General features: G+C 39.4%; 2 protein-coding genes across 4 annotated transcripts in view; both read left to right on the forward strand.

Annotated features, from left to right (window-relative positions):
* The window catches only part of LOC105384884 (centaurin-gamma-1A), a 65,204-nt gene extending 51,149 nt beyond the window's left edge, over window positions 1-14,055 (forward strand). For all 3 annotated transcript variants that reach the window (XM_038108195.2, XM_048623034.1, XM_048623035.1), the window contains 9 exons: window positions 1,374-1,904; window positions 2,751-2,916; window positions 3,466-3,678; window positions 3,895-4,052; window positions 4,301-4,412; window positions 5,112-5,229; window positions 5,689-5,808; window positions 10,242-10,464; window positions 11,927-14,055. In XM_038108195.2, the coding sequence (XP_037964123.1) occupies window positions 1,374-1,904; window positions 2,751-2,916; window positions 3,466-3,678; window positions 3,895-4,052; window positions 4,301-4,412; window positions 5,112-5,229; window positions 5,689-5,808; window positions 10,242-10,464; window positions 11,927-12,385 (2,100 nt within the window). In that variant the 3' untranslated portion in view covers window positions 12,386-14,055. The remainder of the gene's footprint in view (window positions 1-1,373; window positions 1,905-2,750; window positions 2,917-3,465; window positions 3,679-3,894; window positions 4,053-4,300; window positions 4,413-5,111; window positions 5,230-5,688; window positions 5,809-10,241; window positions 10,465-11,926) is intronic.
* A 1,875-nt stretch (window positions 14,056-15,930) lies between these two features.
* On the forward strand, window positions 15,931-17,848 carry LOC119691313 (carcinine transporter). Its single transcript, XM_038108586.2, has one exon. It carries the CDS (start codon window positions 16,026-16,028, stop codon window positions 17,778-17,780), a length of 1,755 nt encoding a protein of 584 aa, XP_037964514.2. The 5' UTR covers window positions 15,931-16,025; the 3' UTR covers window positions 17,781-17,848.
* The last annotated feature ends 446 nt before the right edge of the window (window positions 17,849-18,294 follow it).

Raw genomic sequence — 18,294 nt, forward strand, 5'->3', positions numbered from 1 at the left:
TATTTCTGCCTTTGACCCCATAAATGCCAGAGTAGATAGGAATAAAAGTCCTTTTTAGTGTATAAGTAATGATTTGGGCAATGCTATGTGGGATGTCTTTAGCATTTGAAATGTGATGAAAATACTAGATATGAACTAGATTCTATCACTGTTGTGAATAGGTCAAATCATTTACAGTACAAGATACAGCCCATGCTCCTGAACTACTGTTTCTTGAAACTAAAAACCTGAATCCTCTGGATGTTTTTTGGCATATTTTGATTACAAACTATAACAAAACTGTCCCTCATCTGTTAAGCTTCTTTATAATATTGAAGTATTCTCAATAAAGCAGCAATAGAAACTCATGCTGTTTTCAGAAACTAAGTACATGGATTATAAATTAATTTTTGCCAATGTTATAAGAAAAACTGTGAAACTCTAGTAAACATGATATGAAATAGGATAGCCACCTTTCTCAAAATAATGCTGGGAATTTAGTTTTGATAACCATATCATGCATTGTTCAATTCATACAGTTTATAATTTATAAACTAAATAGGTTAGCACCTAATGTACTTTATGAGAATTTCTGAGTAATGCTTACTCTCTTAGAATTGGATATTCAATTCAGTTAACTGAAATTTTGTGAGATATCATTTTGATATCAATAGATATCAGATTTTGTAGAGTTTGATAACAATATAAATTTGTGACAGGCTGTCTAAAACACAGCAAGTTTTGCATGTGCCTCTGCACACTATCTGTAATTTTAAGTAAATGTTTATCCAGCATTATAAGTTCCTATATCATGCAGTTTGGAAGAAACCAAACCATCATTGGAATACATCTACACTACAATAGTGCAACAACTTGACTTTTTTTTTTTTTTTTTCACACACGGCCATCCAACCCAAGCTAGGCAGAGCCTGTGTTATGGGTATCGGACAGCTGATATATCTACACCAATACATAAATAGATACATATTAAATATAAATATCAACACCCAAGACCTGAGTACAAATATCTGTCTTTAAACAAATATCTGCCCCAGCCGGGAATCGAACCCGGGACCTTCGGCTCAGCAGTCAGAGTCACTAACCACTACACCAATCGGCCGTCAAACTATCTTTGTATGAAATTTACAAGTGAGAAAATAAATATAGCTTGTTGCATATTATAAGTCCTGAAAACAAGAAGAATCCCTTTAATAACTCTATAAAAGAAAGCAAATTAATTAATGTAGAGTTAGAATAGTATTGATATAATATTGACAAGTACAATTTCAATTGAAATATGAACAATTATCAATACCAATACCAATCTAAATCTTATGAGCTTAAAATATCAGAAACAAAATCAGATGTACTCAACCAACTTTATTTTATTACAGGATTCGCTACCGCGTGGACACCACACACTGTCATCATCATCACATCACCTGCACCGAGGCGCTCAGTCCTTCGACGCATCATCAAACAGCAGCGGCATCTCGTCCACACACGTCGTGGAAATACACAGCGCAAATGGATCGGACACATCATCAAGATGGGGCAACTCCCTCGGCAGCCATGGCTCTTCATCAGGGCTCGTGTCTATAGCCACCGAGAACAATAATGTTAAATTCACCGCACCCCACTGCCTCGATAACTTGCAGCCAGTTATCAAAGACCCTAAAGATCTGCCCACTCCATCGTCGACACCCACAACGTCACGGAAGTCTCGGCGGAGATCTAACCTCTTTACTCCATCAAAGAAAGGAGATGATAGACTGAAGAATGGGGAGCTGGGCTCAGGAAGGGCCATCCCGTTGAAACAGGGTTATCTGTACAAAAAGAGCAGTAAAGCATTGAATAAGGAATGGAAGAAGAAATATGTGACGCTATGTGATGACGGGAGACTGACGTATCATCCAAGTTTACATGTAAGTTGATTTCATATTTACAATTTTATATCGGAATCAGAGCCGTACTTTTACTATGTTGAAAATCTGCAATACACTGTATATGTTTATGTTTTTTAATGTCCACAAATTCACCATTTGATTATACCGGAAATGTAGATTATAATATAAAGCTTACCTGGAAAACTGTATGACATAATTAATAATACTGTTCTTTAATTTATGATTATAGCCAATTCACCTTAATCGCGTTCAGTATCTCGACCTGATAGCGTAATCATATTTAGTTTCTCTTTACTCGAGCTAGCTCAAGCCTTGTCAACTAAGTAAGATAAAACCCCGAAATAAAATCAAATTCTACGAAAAAAATTGAACCAACTTCTCGGATATTCATATTTCCGCTCTAGCCAGAAACGCCAAAAATGCAAAGTCTTATAACTTTGATCGTTTATTACAAACTAGCTGTTCCCGCGAGCTTCGCTTCGCCTTAAAAAGATTTCCCGTGGGAATTCCGGGATAAAAAGTACCTTATGTTCTCTCTCAGGGTCTAGACCATATGTATACCAAATTTCATTCAAATCCGTTCAGAAGGGCTAGTACGGGGCGCATTTCTTAATAGCGCCCTGGCCCTGTAGCACGGGGCGCTGTTAAGACGTGACAAGAGTTCTCCGTCGCGCTCGCTCTTGAGGCTGCGCGATGTGAGTGAGCGCGATGCAAAACTCTTGTCACGTCTTAAATGCGACCCGTACCAGCCCTTCTGTGCTACACTGGCAGTAGTTTTGGCGTGAAAGAGTAACAGAGAGACACAGTTACTTTCACATTTATAATATAAGTAAGGATGCTCATTTACTCCTACTCTAATTCCAGGACTACATGGAGGATGTGAACGGCAAGGAGATATCCCTGCAGTACGTGACAGTGAAGGTTCCTGGCCAGAAGCCGCGGGGGTCTAAGTCCATCATCACGACGGTGCCGGGGTACAACGGGTACAGCAGTCTCGATATACACGACAGCATTGGAGGACTTTCGCTAGGCAAGTGTTTTTAGTTGTGTATTTAAGGATAAGAATAGAAGAAATACATATAAACAGAATATGATAAGTTTAGTTACTGTAAGTCATGAAGGATCTTTGTGATGAAGACCGATTTCAGCTAAATAACAAATTACGTAAGAAATTAAATTCACGTGACCCACGTGAGACAATAAATAATAATTGTTTACTTAGTGAATTGTTAAAAGCTATTGTTACATTTAAATCACAATATTAAAACTAAGAGGTGCACATAAATATTTGCATCACTCATTGTTTGAATATTATGATGATGCTAGCTAGAATACAAAGGGGGAACTAATTGCTGCCATTTTAGGTACAATATTTTATACAGTACCATTTATGATTGTTATTGTAGTAATCATAAATCAGAAACTCACCTATGCAAAATAAAATAATGACAGCTGATGATCCCCATATCAAATTAATAGTACCATACTAGTCTTTCTCCCATTAAATTTCATAATAATCTATAATACACACCATACATAAACTCAAATTTTAATAATTTCTTATTTCTCCCATCCTCAGGATACAAAGACAAGCCAACCAGAGCAACTGACAAAGCGCTCATGTCAGCATTTGACGCTCTCAAGGAGCCCGGCACCCAGACTAGACAGACCCTTGGGCCTGAGGAGCTGACTTCCATGGTGGGGTCAACGAATGGCTCGGATAAAGACACACCGCATGTGAAGAAACGACACCGGAGAATGAAAAGCAGCGGGGTGAAGAATGGTGATGATGGTATGTGGTATTGATTATTCTATTTTATGTATTTGTGTACGCCATACGCATCAGCATACTGCCAAATTATCTCCATTGGTATCTGTTTTCTATCTCTATGGTCTCTATTTTATGGGCCATAAAGTAGATACCTCTAGAATCCTGAAAACGTTGTATTTGTTTTGATGATGATGATGATTGTTTTATCAAAATTTTAATACCAATTATTCTCACCAGATGGCGAGAGCGCGACGTCGTCAGAGTTCACGATAGTGAGCCTGGAGGGCAAGAGATGGCGCTGGGAGGTGGGGGGCGCGGGCGGCGCGGCGGCGGCCGAGCGCGACGCGTGGGTCGCCGCGGTGGAAGCACAAATACTAGCCTCGTTGCAGGGACGGGTGAGTGTTCATCTAGTTTGCTAGTGTACTAATGGATGGCGCTGATTATATTTTATTTTGTTACAAGCCCAAATACTCATGTGCTCATGGTTCCAGTTATCGTATGTTACAATTTATATAAATCTAATAGGTTTGAGAAAGGTAGTGCGGACGAAGCCAAAGAAGCGAACAACGATAGCGTTTAATAAAATATGTAACATGACCTATGTAATATCTAGTGACGAATCTAATGAGTTTTCGCCTTACAGACGTCCCGACAGCCGGCCCCGACCGGCGCGAACTCGACGGGCGACGTGCGCGCCACCTACTACATCCGGCGCGTGCGCGGCAACGACAAGTGCTGCGACTGTGGCGCCCCAGGTACGATATTTACATTTGAACTAAAGAGAATCAGTAGTGTAGTGGGTGTTTTGTTACCTATCGAGAAGTGAAATGGACAAGGCAAATTTGTATGGCGCGGTGCTAGTACACATACTTGCCGCTAGGCGGCGAAAAAGCTGGCTCTCGAGGCCCAGAACTATTCTTGAAATTAGACTGTTATAGTGAAAGCGGTTCCAGCTAAATTATGATAGTATGAATTTCTTCAAGTAAACATAAAATCACTTTTTGTAAAGTCCATGCCTAAGCCTCTGTCATTCTTTTAAAAATCATAATAGGTATAGTGCCACAAACTTATCTGTTCCGGTGAGAGCGAACTAAATTGGTCCATATAATCTATGTCAATATGAAATTCATTTAGTAAGTAATGAGGTATGGACCAATTTAGTTCGCTCTCACCGGAACAGATAAGTTTGTGGCACTATAACTATTTGTTTGTGGCGCACTCATATAAATTTAAACTTCACCTACGCTTATTGTCTATGATACGGAACAAAACATAGTCATTTAGTCATGTTCCGTTTCACCGAATAATTTATCCGTCACAACGATTATTAAAATGGAATAAGGTTAGATTTTGTTTGTTTCAATGTTTTATTTTATGAAACACTTAGGTAATATCAATAACATATGCTTGTCTTTTTTTTCATTACTTATGCGTGTTTTCTTGTCTTTCTTCAGACCCAGACTGGGCGAGCCTGAACCTGGGCGTGTTGATCTGCATCGAGTGTTCCGGGATACACCGCAACCTCGGCTCGCACATATCCAGGGTGCGCTCGCTCGACTTGGACGAGTGGCCGTAAGTTATTATACTGTTATTCTTTTGTATCTTTTCTTTCTTATTTGTTTAAAAAAAAAAGATGTCTGTCATGAAATGAAACGGAATGTTCTTTATTCTACGTTATTATGTATATTATTTGTCGATAGGTCATCATTATAGTCTACCACCTTCATTTCACACGTGACATTACATTACGGTTATGGATAATTGCAGCATTGATTTATCGACATATTTATGATTTTGGAATGATTACTATTGGGATATAAACTGACTGTACTGTTTTATATTTATAAAGAGCGCACAGCGCTATAATAGCCGCTTATAAAGTGCCATTTTCTTTACAGTGTGAATGAAACTTTTTCAATACAGTCATAGTTGCCTATCAGCACTTCTTATATTGCTGATAGAACATTAACCTTCCTATTCACCTATCTACATTAAGTACATCTATGTATAACTGGTATTTCTCTATTCCAGTCTAGGCTACGTGAGCGTGATGGTGTCGCTGGGCAACGCGCTGGCCAACTCGGTGTGGGAGGCGGACCCGCGCGGACACATCAAGCCCATCTCCAGCTCCGCCCGCGAGGAGAAGGAGCGGTATGTACATGTGCATAGAGGTGCTATTGTCTTGGCCAATGTGTGTACAGATAGTAAAAGAATGACATCAGTCACCCCAACGCAAACGCAAAAGCACCTTGTATAGTTAATTTAACTCCGCCGCCCCGATGGAAACGTAAAGTTTACGATCAATGTGTTTTCTTTGGGAAGTGACGTGACGTGATCAAAACTAAGCTACACTTAGCGATGTCTTATAAAATTTTATTCCGCGTAAGTAAAGTTCTGTGTAGTATTTAGTTAATCTAATTTATCAAGATTTTTATGGGTTTTTATCATGTGCTCTTGGTAATGCCATTTTATAAGAAAACTATTATCTTAACTTTACGTCATTATTGATAATAATCCTTTTATTCTGAAAACCAACAAACGTTATAGAACTACAGATAAGCACAAGCACAGTCAGAATTAAGATAGACAGTTTGGATAAGATTATAAAAATAATTCTTTGAAATAACCAACAAACGTCATTGGGTAGTTGAAGATTAAATTTCAGACTAAACAGACTTGACGTATGAAGCATTAATTAATGACGTAGGTTCTAAAGGTATAGGTTAAAACCACAGTCAACCAACATGTAGGTATTGTACAAGTTGTGATAGTTGGCATCTATATTATGAAATATGTTGTCTGGCATACAAAGTGGTGCCTCTAGCGGAAACGAAATAAAACTTGTCAAAGAACGCAGATGACTAGAAAATAACACTTTTTTCTTATAACTTCCCTTCCCTTCGCGGCCTGCGTCCCACGCCTAGGCATATAAGCTCTATAATGTAGCTTATCCTGCCAGGCGCGGATCCACCCATATGGGCAAGATGGGCATGCCCATCACCTAAATGACTTGCCATATCAAATCACGGGATTTTAATTTTATAAATTAGTTATTTTATCACTTTGGAGGTATGGCTGTTTTTTTTAGGGTTCCGTAGCCAAAATGGCAAAAAAACCGGCCAAGTGCGAGTCGGGCTCGCGCACAAAGGGTTCCGTAGTTAAATCAACCTATCTCAAAAACTATAAGAGATACTTTGATCAAACCAAAAATCGTTGAAAGAGTTAATTAGCATGCATCACCTCTATTTTTTTTAGAATTTTATACCCCGTAGTTATAAAAATAGAGGGGGGGGGACATACTTTTTACGACTTTGAGAGCTGATATCTCAAAAACCGTTCACTTTAAGAAAAATGTTTTTTAGAAAACTTTATATCATTTTAAAAGACCTTTCCATTGATACCCCACACGGGTATGTACATCGAAAAAAAAAAAGTTCATACAACACATATTCCCATCAAATTTCATCACTGTAGTACTTATAGTTTCCGAGTAAATCGGCTGTGACAGACGGACAGACGGACAGACGGACAGACGGACATGACGAAACTATAAGGGTTCCGTTTTTGCCATTTTGGCTACGGAACCCTTATAGTTTCGTCATGTCCGTCTGTCCGTCTGTCCGTCTGTCCGTCTGTCACAGCCGATTTACTCGGAAACTATAAGTACTACAGTGATGAAATTTGATGGGAATATGTGTTGTATGAACCGCTACAAAAATATGACACTAAATAGTAAAAAAAAGAATTGGGGGTGGGGCCCCCCATACATGTAACTGAGGGATGAAATTTTTTTTTTCGATGTACATACCCGTGTGGGGTATCAATGGAAAGGTCTTTTAAAATGATATAAAGTTTTCTAAAAAACATTTTTCTTAAAGTGAACGGTTTTTGAGATATCAGCTCTCAAAGTCGTAAAAAGTATGTCCCCCCCCCTCTATTTTTATAACTACGGGGTATAAAATTCTAAAAAAAATAGAGGTGATGCATGCTAATTAACTCTTTCAACGATTTTTGGTTTGATCAAAGTATCTCTTATAGTTTTTGAGATAGGTTGATTTAACTACGGAACCCTTTGTGCGCGAGCCCGACTCGCACTTGGCCGGTTTTTTTTATAGTTGTAATGAGATGATTTCGGGTTATGCTATATAAGTACTTAAATTTTTTTCCACCTGGAAAGCTCTCCGGATAGTCGTTAAAGAATTCAAAAACCATAAAATTTTCAGTAATGCCAAGAGTCTGTGTTACGGCTAATAAAAATAAAATTGTATAAGTGTTATTAAGTATGTATTGTATAGATACAACGAGACTATTTTGATCTCCATAAATCAATCTTTCAATTATTATTTAAAATATTTTATGGCAAAACGGACAGAATTTAAGTTTTTTTGAAATCCTTAATTTTGACCCCTAAGATGTGTGGAAAAATTACCCGAATAATTACTATAAAAATAACAAAATGATACGTGATATGTAATTATTCATTTTTAAAGTTTTTGGGGTTTTAACAATTTATAGGTAAGATGCTCCACATCATTAAAATTTCAAATTTTGCAGCCATTTTTAAATCACCGCTCGCTCTTTTGAGTTATGAATTTCTGAAAATCCAGCAGTTTTTTTTTATCTTTTTGTTTTGTATCTTAAATAGCTATGCAATGCAATAGGATCTGACAAAAAGTTATCTATGGCTTCTTTTAAGTAGACAAAATTTCCCAAATTTAAATATACAGTGTAAACTCTATATAACGACACTGAAAGGACTCTGCATTTTATGGCGTTATAGAGAGTTGTCGTTAAATAGAGAGGAGAATTTTTTCTTTGTTTTCCCATATTGTGGACATGGTAGAACGACAACATAAATTTTTGGCAACATCACTTATCTTATATTCTCTCCCGTTTCTATTGCGGGTATCAGTAAAACTTTTTCGTCAATACACAGTGATTTTCTTTTACTAGCCATGTTTACAGTTTGAAAGTTTGTGAGCAATTAAGAATATGATAACGTACTTATAGACAATCCATGATCCCTAATTCCCTACTTATTAGTCATGGTCAAGCAAGATCAGTCTACACGTGCAAGCAATCCCAATTTGTAAACAAAAGAACCAATTTCTTAGAAAGTTCGGTATGCGGGATGCCCACAGTCAAGTTTATTGCAGGCTAGGATAATGAAGTGACTAAAAAACGTACACAGCTGCGCAGTTTTAACTAAAATCAGCAACTTTATTTCTCAATTATTGTCGTTATTGAGAGTGGGTGTAACGCTATGTAGAGTGTATCATTGTATGGAAGACAAGCTAAACCAACCAAAACCAATTTATTTCGACGCTTTAGACTCTAAAGCGTCGAAATAAATTCTTAAAAGTTTAGAGAGTTTGTCGTTAAATCGAATGACGTTACTTGTAGTTTACACTGTATTTACAAAATTACTAGTTTTCCAGGTCTTATTAGAACACCCTGCCTCCGAAATACTCGTATTTGTTCACAATTTATGTTCCAAAAAGTTTAAAACTTGAACTTTTGCGTGTTTATCGTGTGGAATTATACAAGGTGGGCCAAAAGTTATCATCCTATGTTGTTTGGCTCTCTTTTTTTTCTAAATGAAAAACTTCGACGATGTTATTTTATTATGTTTATTAGAATTTTAGAATTGTATTGGTCAACTCGAAAATATGATATCGTTCAAATTAGCGCCATCACAACTGATTGCCATACGGTCTCGTTTTACGGCATTTTTAATCACTTCAGCGAGAACTTCGGGCGACAGATTTTCGCACTCGTGTCAAATGCTGTCCTTAAGGACTTCCAGAGAGTCGGGCTTATATTTTCACATAAACACAGGACTTTAAAAAAACCCAGAAAAATTGTCTGAAACGGTTAAATTGGGCGATATTGCAGTGAAAAATGACAGGAATTATAAAAATTTGGTAAAGTGAACTTGTTTTAAATTAATAACTCAATATTCCCGCTGCCTTAAAAAGTTTTCCTTGGGAAAATTGCAATAAAATGTAGCCTCAATTTAAGTTCAGGGTGTCAAATTTCTACATCCGTTTTCTCGTAAAAAATTTACAATACATCCATCGAAACTTATAAACTTTTGCCTTCTGTATTTAGATGAAAATTTAGGAAACCTGAAACTCTGTTTTGTCAAAAAAGGCTTTCTTTTAAAATAAACGTAGATAAGGCACCTTATTTTTTTTCCTATCGAGATAAAATCAGCCTCAATTAAATGCGATGTAGGTAGACAACTTGAAAGTGTCTACTTGTTTACGTTGTATTGTAACTTTTGCCATAACACAGACTTTTATCTGTTAAAATTCCAAAAACTGTTAATTTTACAGTTTTGAATCAAGTATTTGGAAAAATTGTACTTAGAACAACCATAATATCATCACTATTTAAAAAAAAACTGCTATCAATACCTCAAGGCGAGACAAAAACAAACATTTTTAGACTTGCCCATCACCTATTTTGAGGTCTGGATCCGCGCCTGTATCCTGCAGCTGTATACTAAACGGTCTACTTTCCCCATTTCAAAACCATAAACCAACCTGTAGCCATATACTAAAGCTCCTACTTATCCCCAGATGGATCCGCCTCAAGTACGAGCGCCGGGCCTTCCTCTCCGCCACGGACGTGGCCACCGGCGCCGACGCCCTGCGAGCCGCCTCTACCCGCGGCGATGTGGGCACTCTGGCCCGGATCCTGGCCGCGCCGCCGCCGCGCGCGCCCGCCCCGGTTGAGAGATCACTGGCGCTGAGGGCAGCGGCTGCTGCAGGGCACTTGGCCGCCGCTCAGCTGCTTATATGGGTATGTAATAAATCTCGCACATGGTTATAAAGTACGCAGAGCTGAGGGTTTTGGACAGCTGATATATGCACACAAAAACCTATTTAGATTGATAGATTGAACAAATCTCACACACGGCTACAAAAGTAGACGCAGCCTGGGTGCAAGATACACGCGTAACCTGAAACTAAGCAGAGCCACGCAGAGCCTGTGTGTAATATAGATAGTTAGATACACACGTGGTGACGTGGGCACTCTGGCCCGGATACTCGCCGCGCCGCCGCCGCGAGCGCCCGCCCCTGTAGAGCGGTCTCTGGCGTTGAGGGCAGCCGCTGCTGCAGGGCACTTGGCTGCCGCTCAGCTGCTTATATGGGTATGTTATTTATACTTATGATACGGCCATTCGAGCGAAAACTAGGCAGAGCATAGGTGTATCAAAGATAGATAGATACATGCATAACCTGAAACTAAGCAGAGCCACGCAGAGCGTAGGTTTAATATAGATAGTTAGATACACAAGCGGTGAAGTGGGCACCCTGGCCCGGATACTGTCCGCGCCGCCGCCGCGCGCGCCCGCTCCTGTTGAGAGATCACTGGCGTTGAGGGCAGCGGCTGCTACTGGGCATCTGGCTTCCGCTCAGCTGCTTATATGGGTATGTAGATGTACTAAATCTCACACACGGCTACAAAGTAAGCAGAGCTGAGGGTTTTAGACAGCTGATATATGCACACAAATACGTGTACATAGATAGATACACGTGTGGGCTTGTGAGCTCCATTATATGGATATGTATTTATGTTTATGGTGACATGAGAGATACGGCCATTAGACCCTAAACTAGGCAATGCCATAGGTGCCAGATATAGATAGATATACGAGTGGGGATGTGGGCACATTGGCCCGGATACTGGCCGCGCCGCCGCCGCGCGCGCCTGCCCCTGTTGAGAGATCTCTGGCGTTAAGGGCAGCGGCTGCTGCAGGGCATCTGGCCGCCGCTCAGCTGCTTATATGGGTATGTATTTAACTAATTATGTGTGATATGCTATGGTGACATGAGCGATACGGCCATTAGACCCTAAACTAGGCAATGTCATAGGTGCCAGACATAGATAAGGATACACGAGTGGGGATGTAAGCACCCTCGCCCGGATACTGGCCGCGCCGCCGCCGCGCGCGCCCGCCCCGGTTGAGAGATCTCTGGCGTTGCGAGCAGCTATTAGACCACAAAATAGGCAGAGCTTGGGGGTAACATAGATAGATAGTTACACGCGCGAAATGTGGGCACCCTCGTGCGCATCCCGGCCGCGCCGTCGCCGCGCGCGCCGCCTCTGTCGAGAGGTCTCTGGAGCTTCTTTAGCAAGATGCTGCTTCATGACGTATATGATAATTATGAACTGAACAATCCCACCATCCCTTTTACTTATAACAAACACTAACATTTTTTCATAAACAACCATCTTACAATGCCACTCCTTGTTCCAGCACAACGGCAACCCGAACTACCCGGACAACGACGGGCACACGTGCGTGTTCTACGCGCGCGCCGCCGCCAACCACCTGTCGGGCATCCCCACGCAGTACCCCAAGACGCTGCAGCTCACCTGCCCCCTGCACCCCGCGCCCCCGCCTCCCGCGGCCCCGCACTCGGGGACCAACTCAACCAGCTCCACATCGTCAACTAAGAGCAACATCAAGAACCCTGAACCGGAGTGCAATTGTATAATCTTTGAGCTGCTCAATGCACAGAGCGCGTCGAACGCCCTCGTTGAGCTACTCATTGGGCTGCAGAATAACCAGTACATGAATACCACGAATGGGTACGATTTGAGCCTCAATTCCGGTATCTCTAGCTCGTATAGCCACGGCACGTTGGGACGCGCCTCGCTCGGGCCGAGCCTGTCTTTGACCAACGGGAAATGCGGTAGCGGCAGCATTGTTTGAATACTGATAGAATAACAATATAAATTATGAATTTAGAATTTGACAGCTATTAAGTGTAAAATGATTTGGGACTCATACGAATGAAATTAAGGTAAAATATTGCGAAATTAAAATTTAAACGTTTTGACTGAAAGCGAGAGATAACTTCGATGTTATTGTAGTTACCACAATATAGTTTGAGCATTTTTAGCGTAGTAAGTTTGGTAAATAGTAATTAATTTATAATATTTATTATGCTGACTTATGTAATGCGTTCATTTTGATAAATGCATCTAGATAATTTTACACTTTGTTCGATTCATAAAGACAAGGGCAAACGTTGTTAGTTAAATTAAAATTCACACGTGTTTCAAAATGACTGTCAATTTAGAGAGTTAACTTTAGTAAATACATGATTCCTGGTTTAAACATATCCACAGTAAATAGTTCAAATGTTTTAGGAAAATGTGCTTTTTGTGTAGGCAATATAATAATAAACAAAGCTTGTAATAGCTTCTTATCGGACAAACCCCTTGTTTCCCCTAAACTGTAGTTGTAGACATGTGGAAAGTTCAATCTTCAGGCAGAGCGTTGTGCCAAATGTGTCTATCTCGTAGTACCAAGAGCCACCACAAGCAGTCACGCACGCAACGATTCAATGTTTGATTAGTTAAAATAAATTAATAAGTATACGTAAATTATCGACTTAGGTGCAAGATCTCAGCTCAAGGCTATTTTAGGGTAATTCTTAGTAGTGGTAATATTTAAGAGTTAATTTCGCTTGACCCACTTTCCCTTGGGTTGTTTAAAGTAATTGAAAATAATTTGAATTCAGTCTCTCTCAACATTCCACTGTATAAATGTTTAGTTATTTGAAACCCAAGGGTAATAGTTGATGTGATATTTGTAAGGTTTTCCCGTACGAAGCCAAATGTACTGAACCCTTCTGTGCCTACTGTAGTTAGTTTACGCTTTCCCCTCGACCACAGGCCGAAAGAATATGCACTCTAAAGTCTAAAATCTTATGGCCTATTGTCGAGTAATTACTTCGTGGTACAATATGCAACTATGTATTGTATTTAGGGTAGACGTTGTTCAGCAAGTTTAGAAATTAAAATATTGTGCAATTTCCCCTGAATTGTAATTTCAATTGGAATTCTCTTGAGTATCTCATTTCATTGATGTATTGTCATAATTACTAATTTCTCTATAATCAATAGATAGTTCAGTTTTAGATTCCATTTTTCTTGTATCGATTGTTTAATAAGTGTTTGTGTAAAATTTTAGTAATAAATCTTTTACCGGGATCAGTATTCAATTATTGATGTATAAACTGCACGAAAAAATTACTGCACATGTTTTTTCTGTAAGTATTTTAATTTTATTTTGACTATTTCTCTGAATAGTTTGCTGTTGAAATTTTATTAATATTTTTAAATTTTCGTTACACGTACATTGGTTTACGAGTTTATTTTGACTTTTTGAAAAGTTTCATTGTATATTTTTGTGTATATTTTGATTTATTGTAAAGATTACTTTGTACAGGCCAAAGAGCTTAAATTTTGTAAATACTTTATACTTGAAGCTGATGGGACTCAGCTGTTCTTTTAATTACTGTCTTTTCGTTAATGTATTTTTAAGAAATTTGTTGATGTTCTCGATCTTGTGAAAATAAAATAATGATAAATACATACGTGTGTTGTTTAATAAAAATCTTGTAAGCATAAACCTAACAGGTAGTTAGACTAGATTTTGTTTCCGTGGAGAAAGGATGATGTCGGTGCTAACTGCTGACCATTGCTGACTTACCATCATTCCTACATACCAGAGAAAATTTAAGCCCTATGTTTACTGCAGCATTGACAATACAGCAATGTAGTAAGTACATACTAACGTCACTAGGAAGGCCAATGTGGGGACACAATGAGGTCGATTCTGAAGGTACAAATTCTAATATAGGTGCTGTCAAAACCTTAAAGCTTTGTTTAAAAGTCTTATGGGCCTTACCATTAAAACTTCAACACATGCTAAACGCTGTCAGTTGGTCGTCAAACGCCTAATTAATATGTAAAATTTTGATTTAATCATTGATGAGGCATGCTTTTTATCCCACCGATACGATAACCTCCCTACTACATACATAGATGTTGTGAGAACAACACGGAATAAAAGCGTAATCTTACCTTCCTAACTAAATGACGCTCAGAATTTATCCCAAGTTACCTAAATGGCTGACTAAATGTAAATTAATGAGCAAACAAAACTTAATGATAACAAGGAAATTTTAATTACTTTATAGCTTCTTTATAGCTAGGTAGGCATGAACGTTATACAAGCGTCTACTTAATAAAGTATATAATATATACTTTATATAAAGTATATATTATAAATATCTCCATTAAACTTCTTGTTAGATATTAATTTATTGTTAAGTAAATGCTTACTTTAAACCTGTCTTTATAATATGGATTTTTTCCATACGAACGTTATACATAGAATAAATGTACTTTATGTAAGATCACTTCAATTTTATTTTAACTTACCTATGATGAACTGTATCCGCCGATTCTAATGTTTAGATATTGTAACTCATGTAGTTAACTATAACTACTTACATAATTATTTTCAAAACCATGAAGTTATGTAAAGTACCTATACCTTTTGCCAAAATATTGAGACAGGGGTTTTTTATTTCAAAACAAGCCGTTATTTAATAAAATTTTAATATTTTTAATTTTATCATAAATTTCTACACGGTTGAACCTACCGTCAAAATAAATAGGATTACATTTTGCCACCGCCCACACACATCGTAGACCCGATGGTGGGGTCCTCTATTAATAGTTTGTTGATACCTAGAGATAGGTACTTCCATATACGAAAAGGGCCTCCTCAAGTGTCGTGTCATCCTTTACTACGCAAGACTTAACTTGACACCGGCTAAGTACCTAATTACTTATATGCTATCGATAGTTTTCTATCGAGCGCCAACACAACTCTGCTGGGCAGTTAGCACAGAGAAATAAACACTAAGTTATTGGCAGTTAACAACTGAACCGCTAATCTGACGGACTAATCTGTCACCACGGTAGCTTGTCCAACTCATCCATTTTTGTGCCGAAAGTTTTGTATAGGAATGAAACCGAACTGTCCCGCCTTATACAAAAAAAAAAACAGCGCCGGCCGGTGATCGAACCGTGGACACTCGACACAGCAGTCAGAGTCACTTACCACTGTGCCATCCAGTCGTCACTGAGTCAGAGCGCCACCAGAACTGAAGCAATTTACTAAAACATTATGCAAATGGGAAATTTAAAGATCAAAGCACTACGTTTTGGGAAAATTCTAACGAAATTGCCTACAGTAAAGTTTTAGGTAGACGATGAATACATAATAAGTATTTAAATCCCTGTCGTAAAAGGTAATAATCATCTAAATACTAACTCCTAGAACAAGCACCTTCGTAATTAAGATTTATGTTAATTACGTAAAATGTTGATTACATCTGCATCTCGATAAGAGAGTGATAAGGTGGTATCTTCGTATAAAAGAGAAATAATTGTATTTATCTAAAATTATAATTAGCCTACAGCCGACAGAGACATTAGTTAAAAATTTATAAGTAGGCACTGTCATAATTGGTATACAAACAATATAAAAAATGTCTATCGAGCTAGAAGCACCGATCAGTGTTCAGCCAAATTCGATAGTATCAAAACGGATTAGCTCGGACGATGGACACAAAACAAAGGAAGAGAAGACGCTCGACTTCGATGACCTCCTGGTCCAAGCCGGGGAGTTTGGCCGCTACCAGCTGTACCTGTTCATCGCCACGATGCCCTACTACGTGTACGGAGTGTTCGTGTACTTCACCCAGATGTTCCTGACTGAAGTGCCGAGCCAGCACTGGTGCTGGATACCCGAGTTAGAGAATCTCACGGCGACTGAACGCAGGAGCCTCGCCATACCGCCCGACGACCATGCCCGCTTCGGGTACTCACACTGCATCTCGTACGTGGCCAACTGGAGTGATGTGTTACGAACTGGGGACAAGCCCAACCCTAGCTGGGAGACCGCCAAGTGCCAGAATGGATGGGAGTTTGACACTAGCGAAATACCGTATCCAACGATTTCAACCGAATTAGGATGGGTTTGTGACAGACGCAGCTACCAGGCCTCGGCGCAGGCCATCTTCTTCTTCGGCTCCGTGTTCGGAGGATTCCTCATCGGATGGGTCGCTGACAGATTCGGACGGATACCAGCCATCGTGGCGAGCAATGTGATTGGATGCGTCGGAGGCATCGCCAGCATATTTGTTCACGATTTCACCGAGTTCGCTATCTGCCGTTTCTTTATGGGCATGAGTTATGACAACACAATGATGATGGCCTACCTCCTCGTATTAGAATATATAGCACCGAAATACAGGACGTTGATCGCTAATTTATCTTTCGCCGTCTTCTACTCATTGGCCGCCATAGCTCTGCCGTGGATAGCACTCGCTTGTGGGCACTGGAAGATTACTTCTGTGGCCACAAGTCTTCCACTAATCCTAGCGTTGTCTGCTCCTCTTTTATTACTAGAAAGCCCAAGATGGCTGCTCACTAAAGGCCGTGTCGATGACGCAGTAAACAAAGTACTTCACTTAGGGAAAGTGAACCGAAAAGATATTCCGTCCAAAATGATACAAAAATTCAAAGAAGATTTCTCAAACAAAAAGAACACAGAGAAAGGAAACATGTATGAAATTTTGAAAAACCCTGTGCTAAGGAAGATGTTTGTATTGATATGTGTAGAGTACATGTGCTGTGTGATAGTGTTTGATGCGCTAGTGAGAAGTCTCGGGATGCTAGACTTTGACTTTTTCGTTTCATTCTCTGTGGTGTCTGCGACGGAGTTTCCCTCGATATTGATCCTGGCATTCGTGATGGACTGGGTGGGGAGGCGCTGGTTGATCTGCAGCATGTCCGCAATTTCCTTTGTCTTCTGTATTTTGATAGCGTTTGTTGGAAGCGGGACAGGCGCTGTTGTGTGCGCGGTCGTGGCGAGATTTGCCATCAACATGAGCTACAACACAGCCATCCAGTGGGGAGCCGAGTTGTTCCCGACTTCAGTTAGGGGGTCAGCCTTAAGTGCTATCCATATACTCGGGTATATAGCAACGATGGTTTCCCCTTATATCGTGTACTTGGAGGTATACGTCACGTGGCTGCCGATGGTTTTGAGTGGGTTAATTGGTTTCCTTAGTGCCGTGATTGCCCTCACTTTGCCAGAAACCGCCAGAAAAGATATGCCGCAAACGTTTGAAGACGCTGAAGTGTTAGCAAACAGCCAGAGGTTTTTCGAATTACCGACCTTTGCCAAGAAGGAAATTAAGGGTCACGAAGGAAAAGATAACTGTTCATTTGAACCGTAGGTTATGTGACTAGGTCTGAATCACTGGAATATTTTTATACAGTTCCTAATAAAAAAATTAAACTATTATCTATAGCATCTTTTATTGCCATCATAAAGCGTTTATGTGTTTAGTTCAAGAGAAAATTAGTTTAACAACATGTGATCACGATATATTTACATTACTGTAAAGTACGCTCTTTTATTTAATCACGTAAATGACGTCTAAACTCTAAACCTGCGTTTAACTATGCCAAGTGAAACTACCTACCTAGTCGTATGTAGGTACATGTACATACTTCCTTACATGACAAGCAAGACAATGACGAAGCAGTTTAGCCCATGACATATTAAAACTAGAGCTATTACGACCATAATCAAAACATTAACATCAGATAGATACATAGTTTATTCACCAATAACGTAATAACATCTTATTATACTACCTATAAGGCAGCGTTCCCACTACGCCGGACCGGCAGATCTGCCGAAAACCGGACACCGGACAGCATTGACATATATATTACTAGCGTAAG

Source organism: Plutella xylostella, chromosome 9, assembly GCF_932276165.1.
Source record: "Plutella xylostella chromosome 9, ilPluXylo3.1, whole genome shotgun sequence".
NCBI classification, from domain to species: domain Eukaryota; kingdom Metazoa; phylum Arthropoda; class Insecta; order Lepidoptera; family Plutellidae; genus Plutella; species Plutella xylostella.

Bases quoted from the DNA above. Each gene is read 5' to 3' on its own strand.
- LOC119691313 (XM_038108586.2), top strand. From the start codon at position 16,026: ATGTCTATCGAGCTAGAAGCACCGATCAGTGTTCAGCCAAATTCGATA.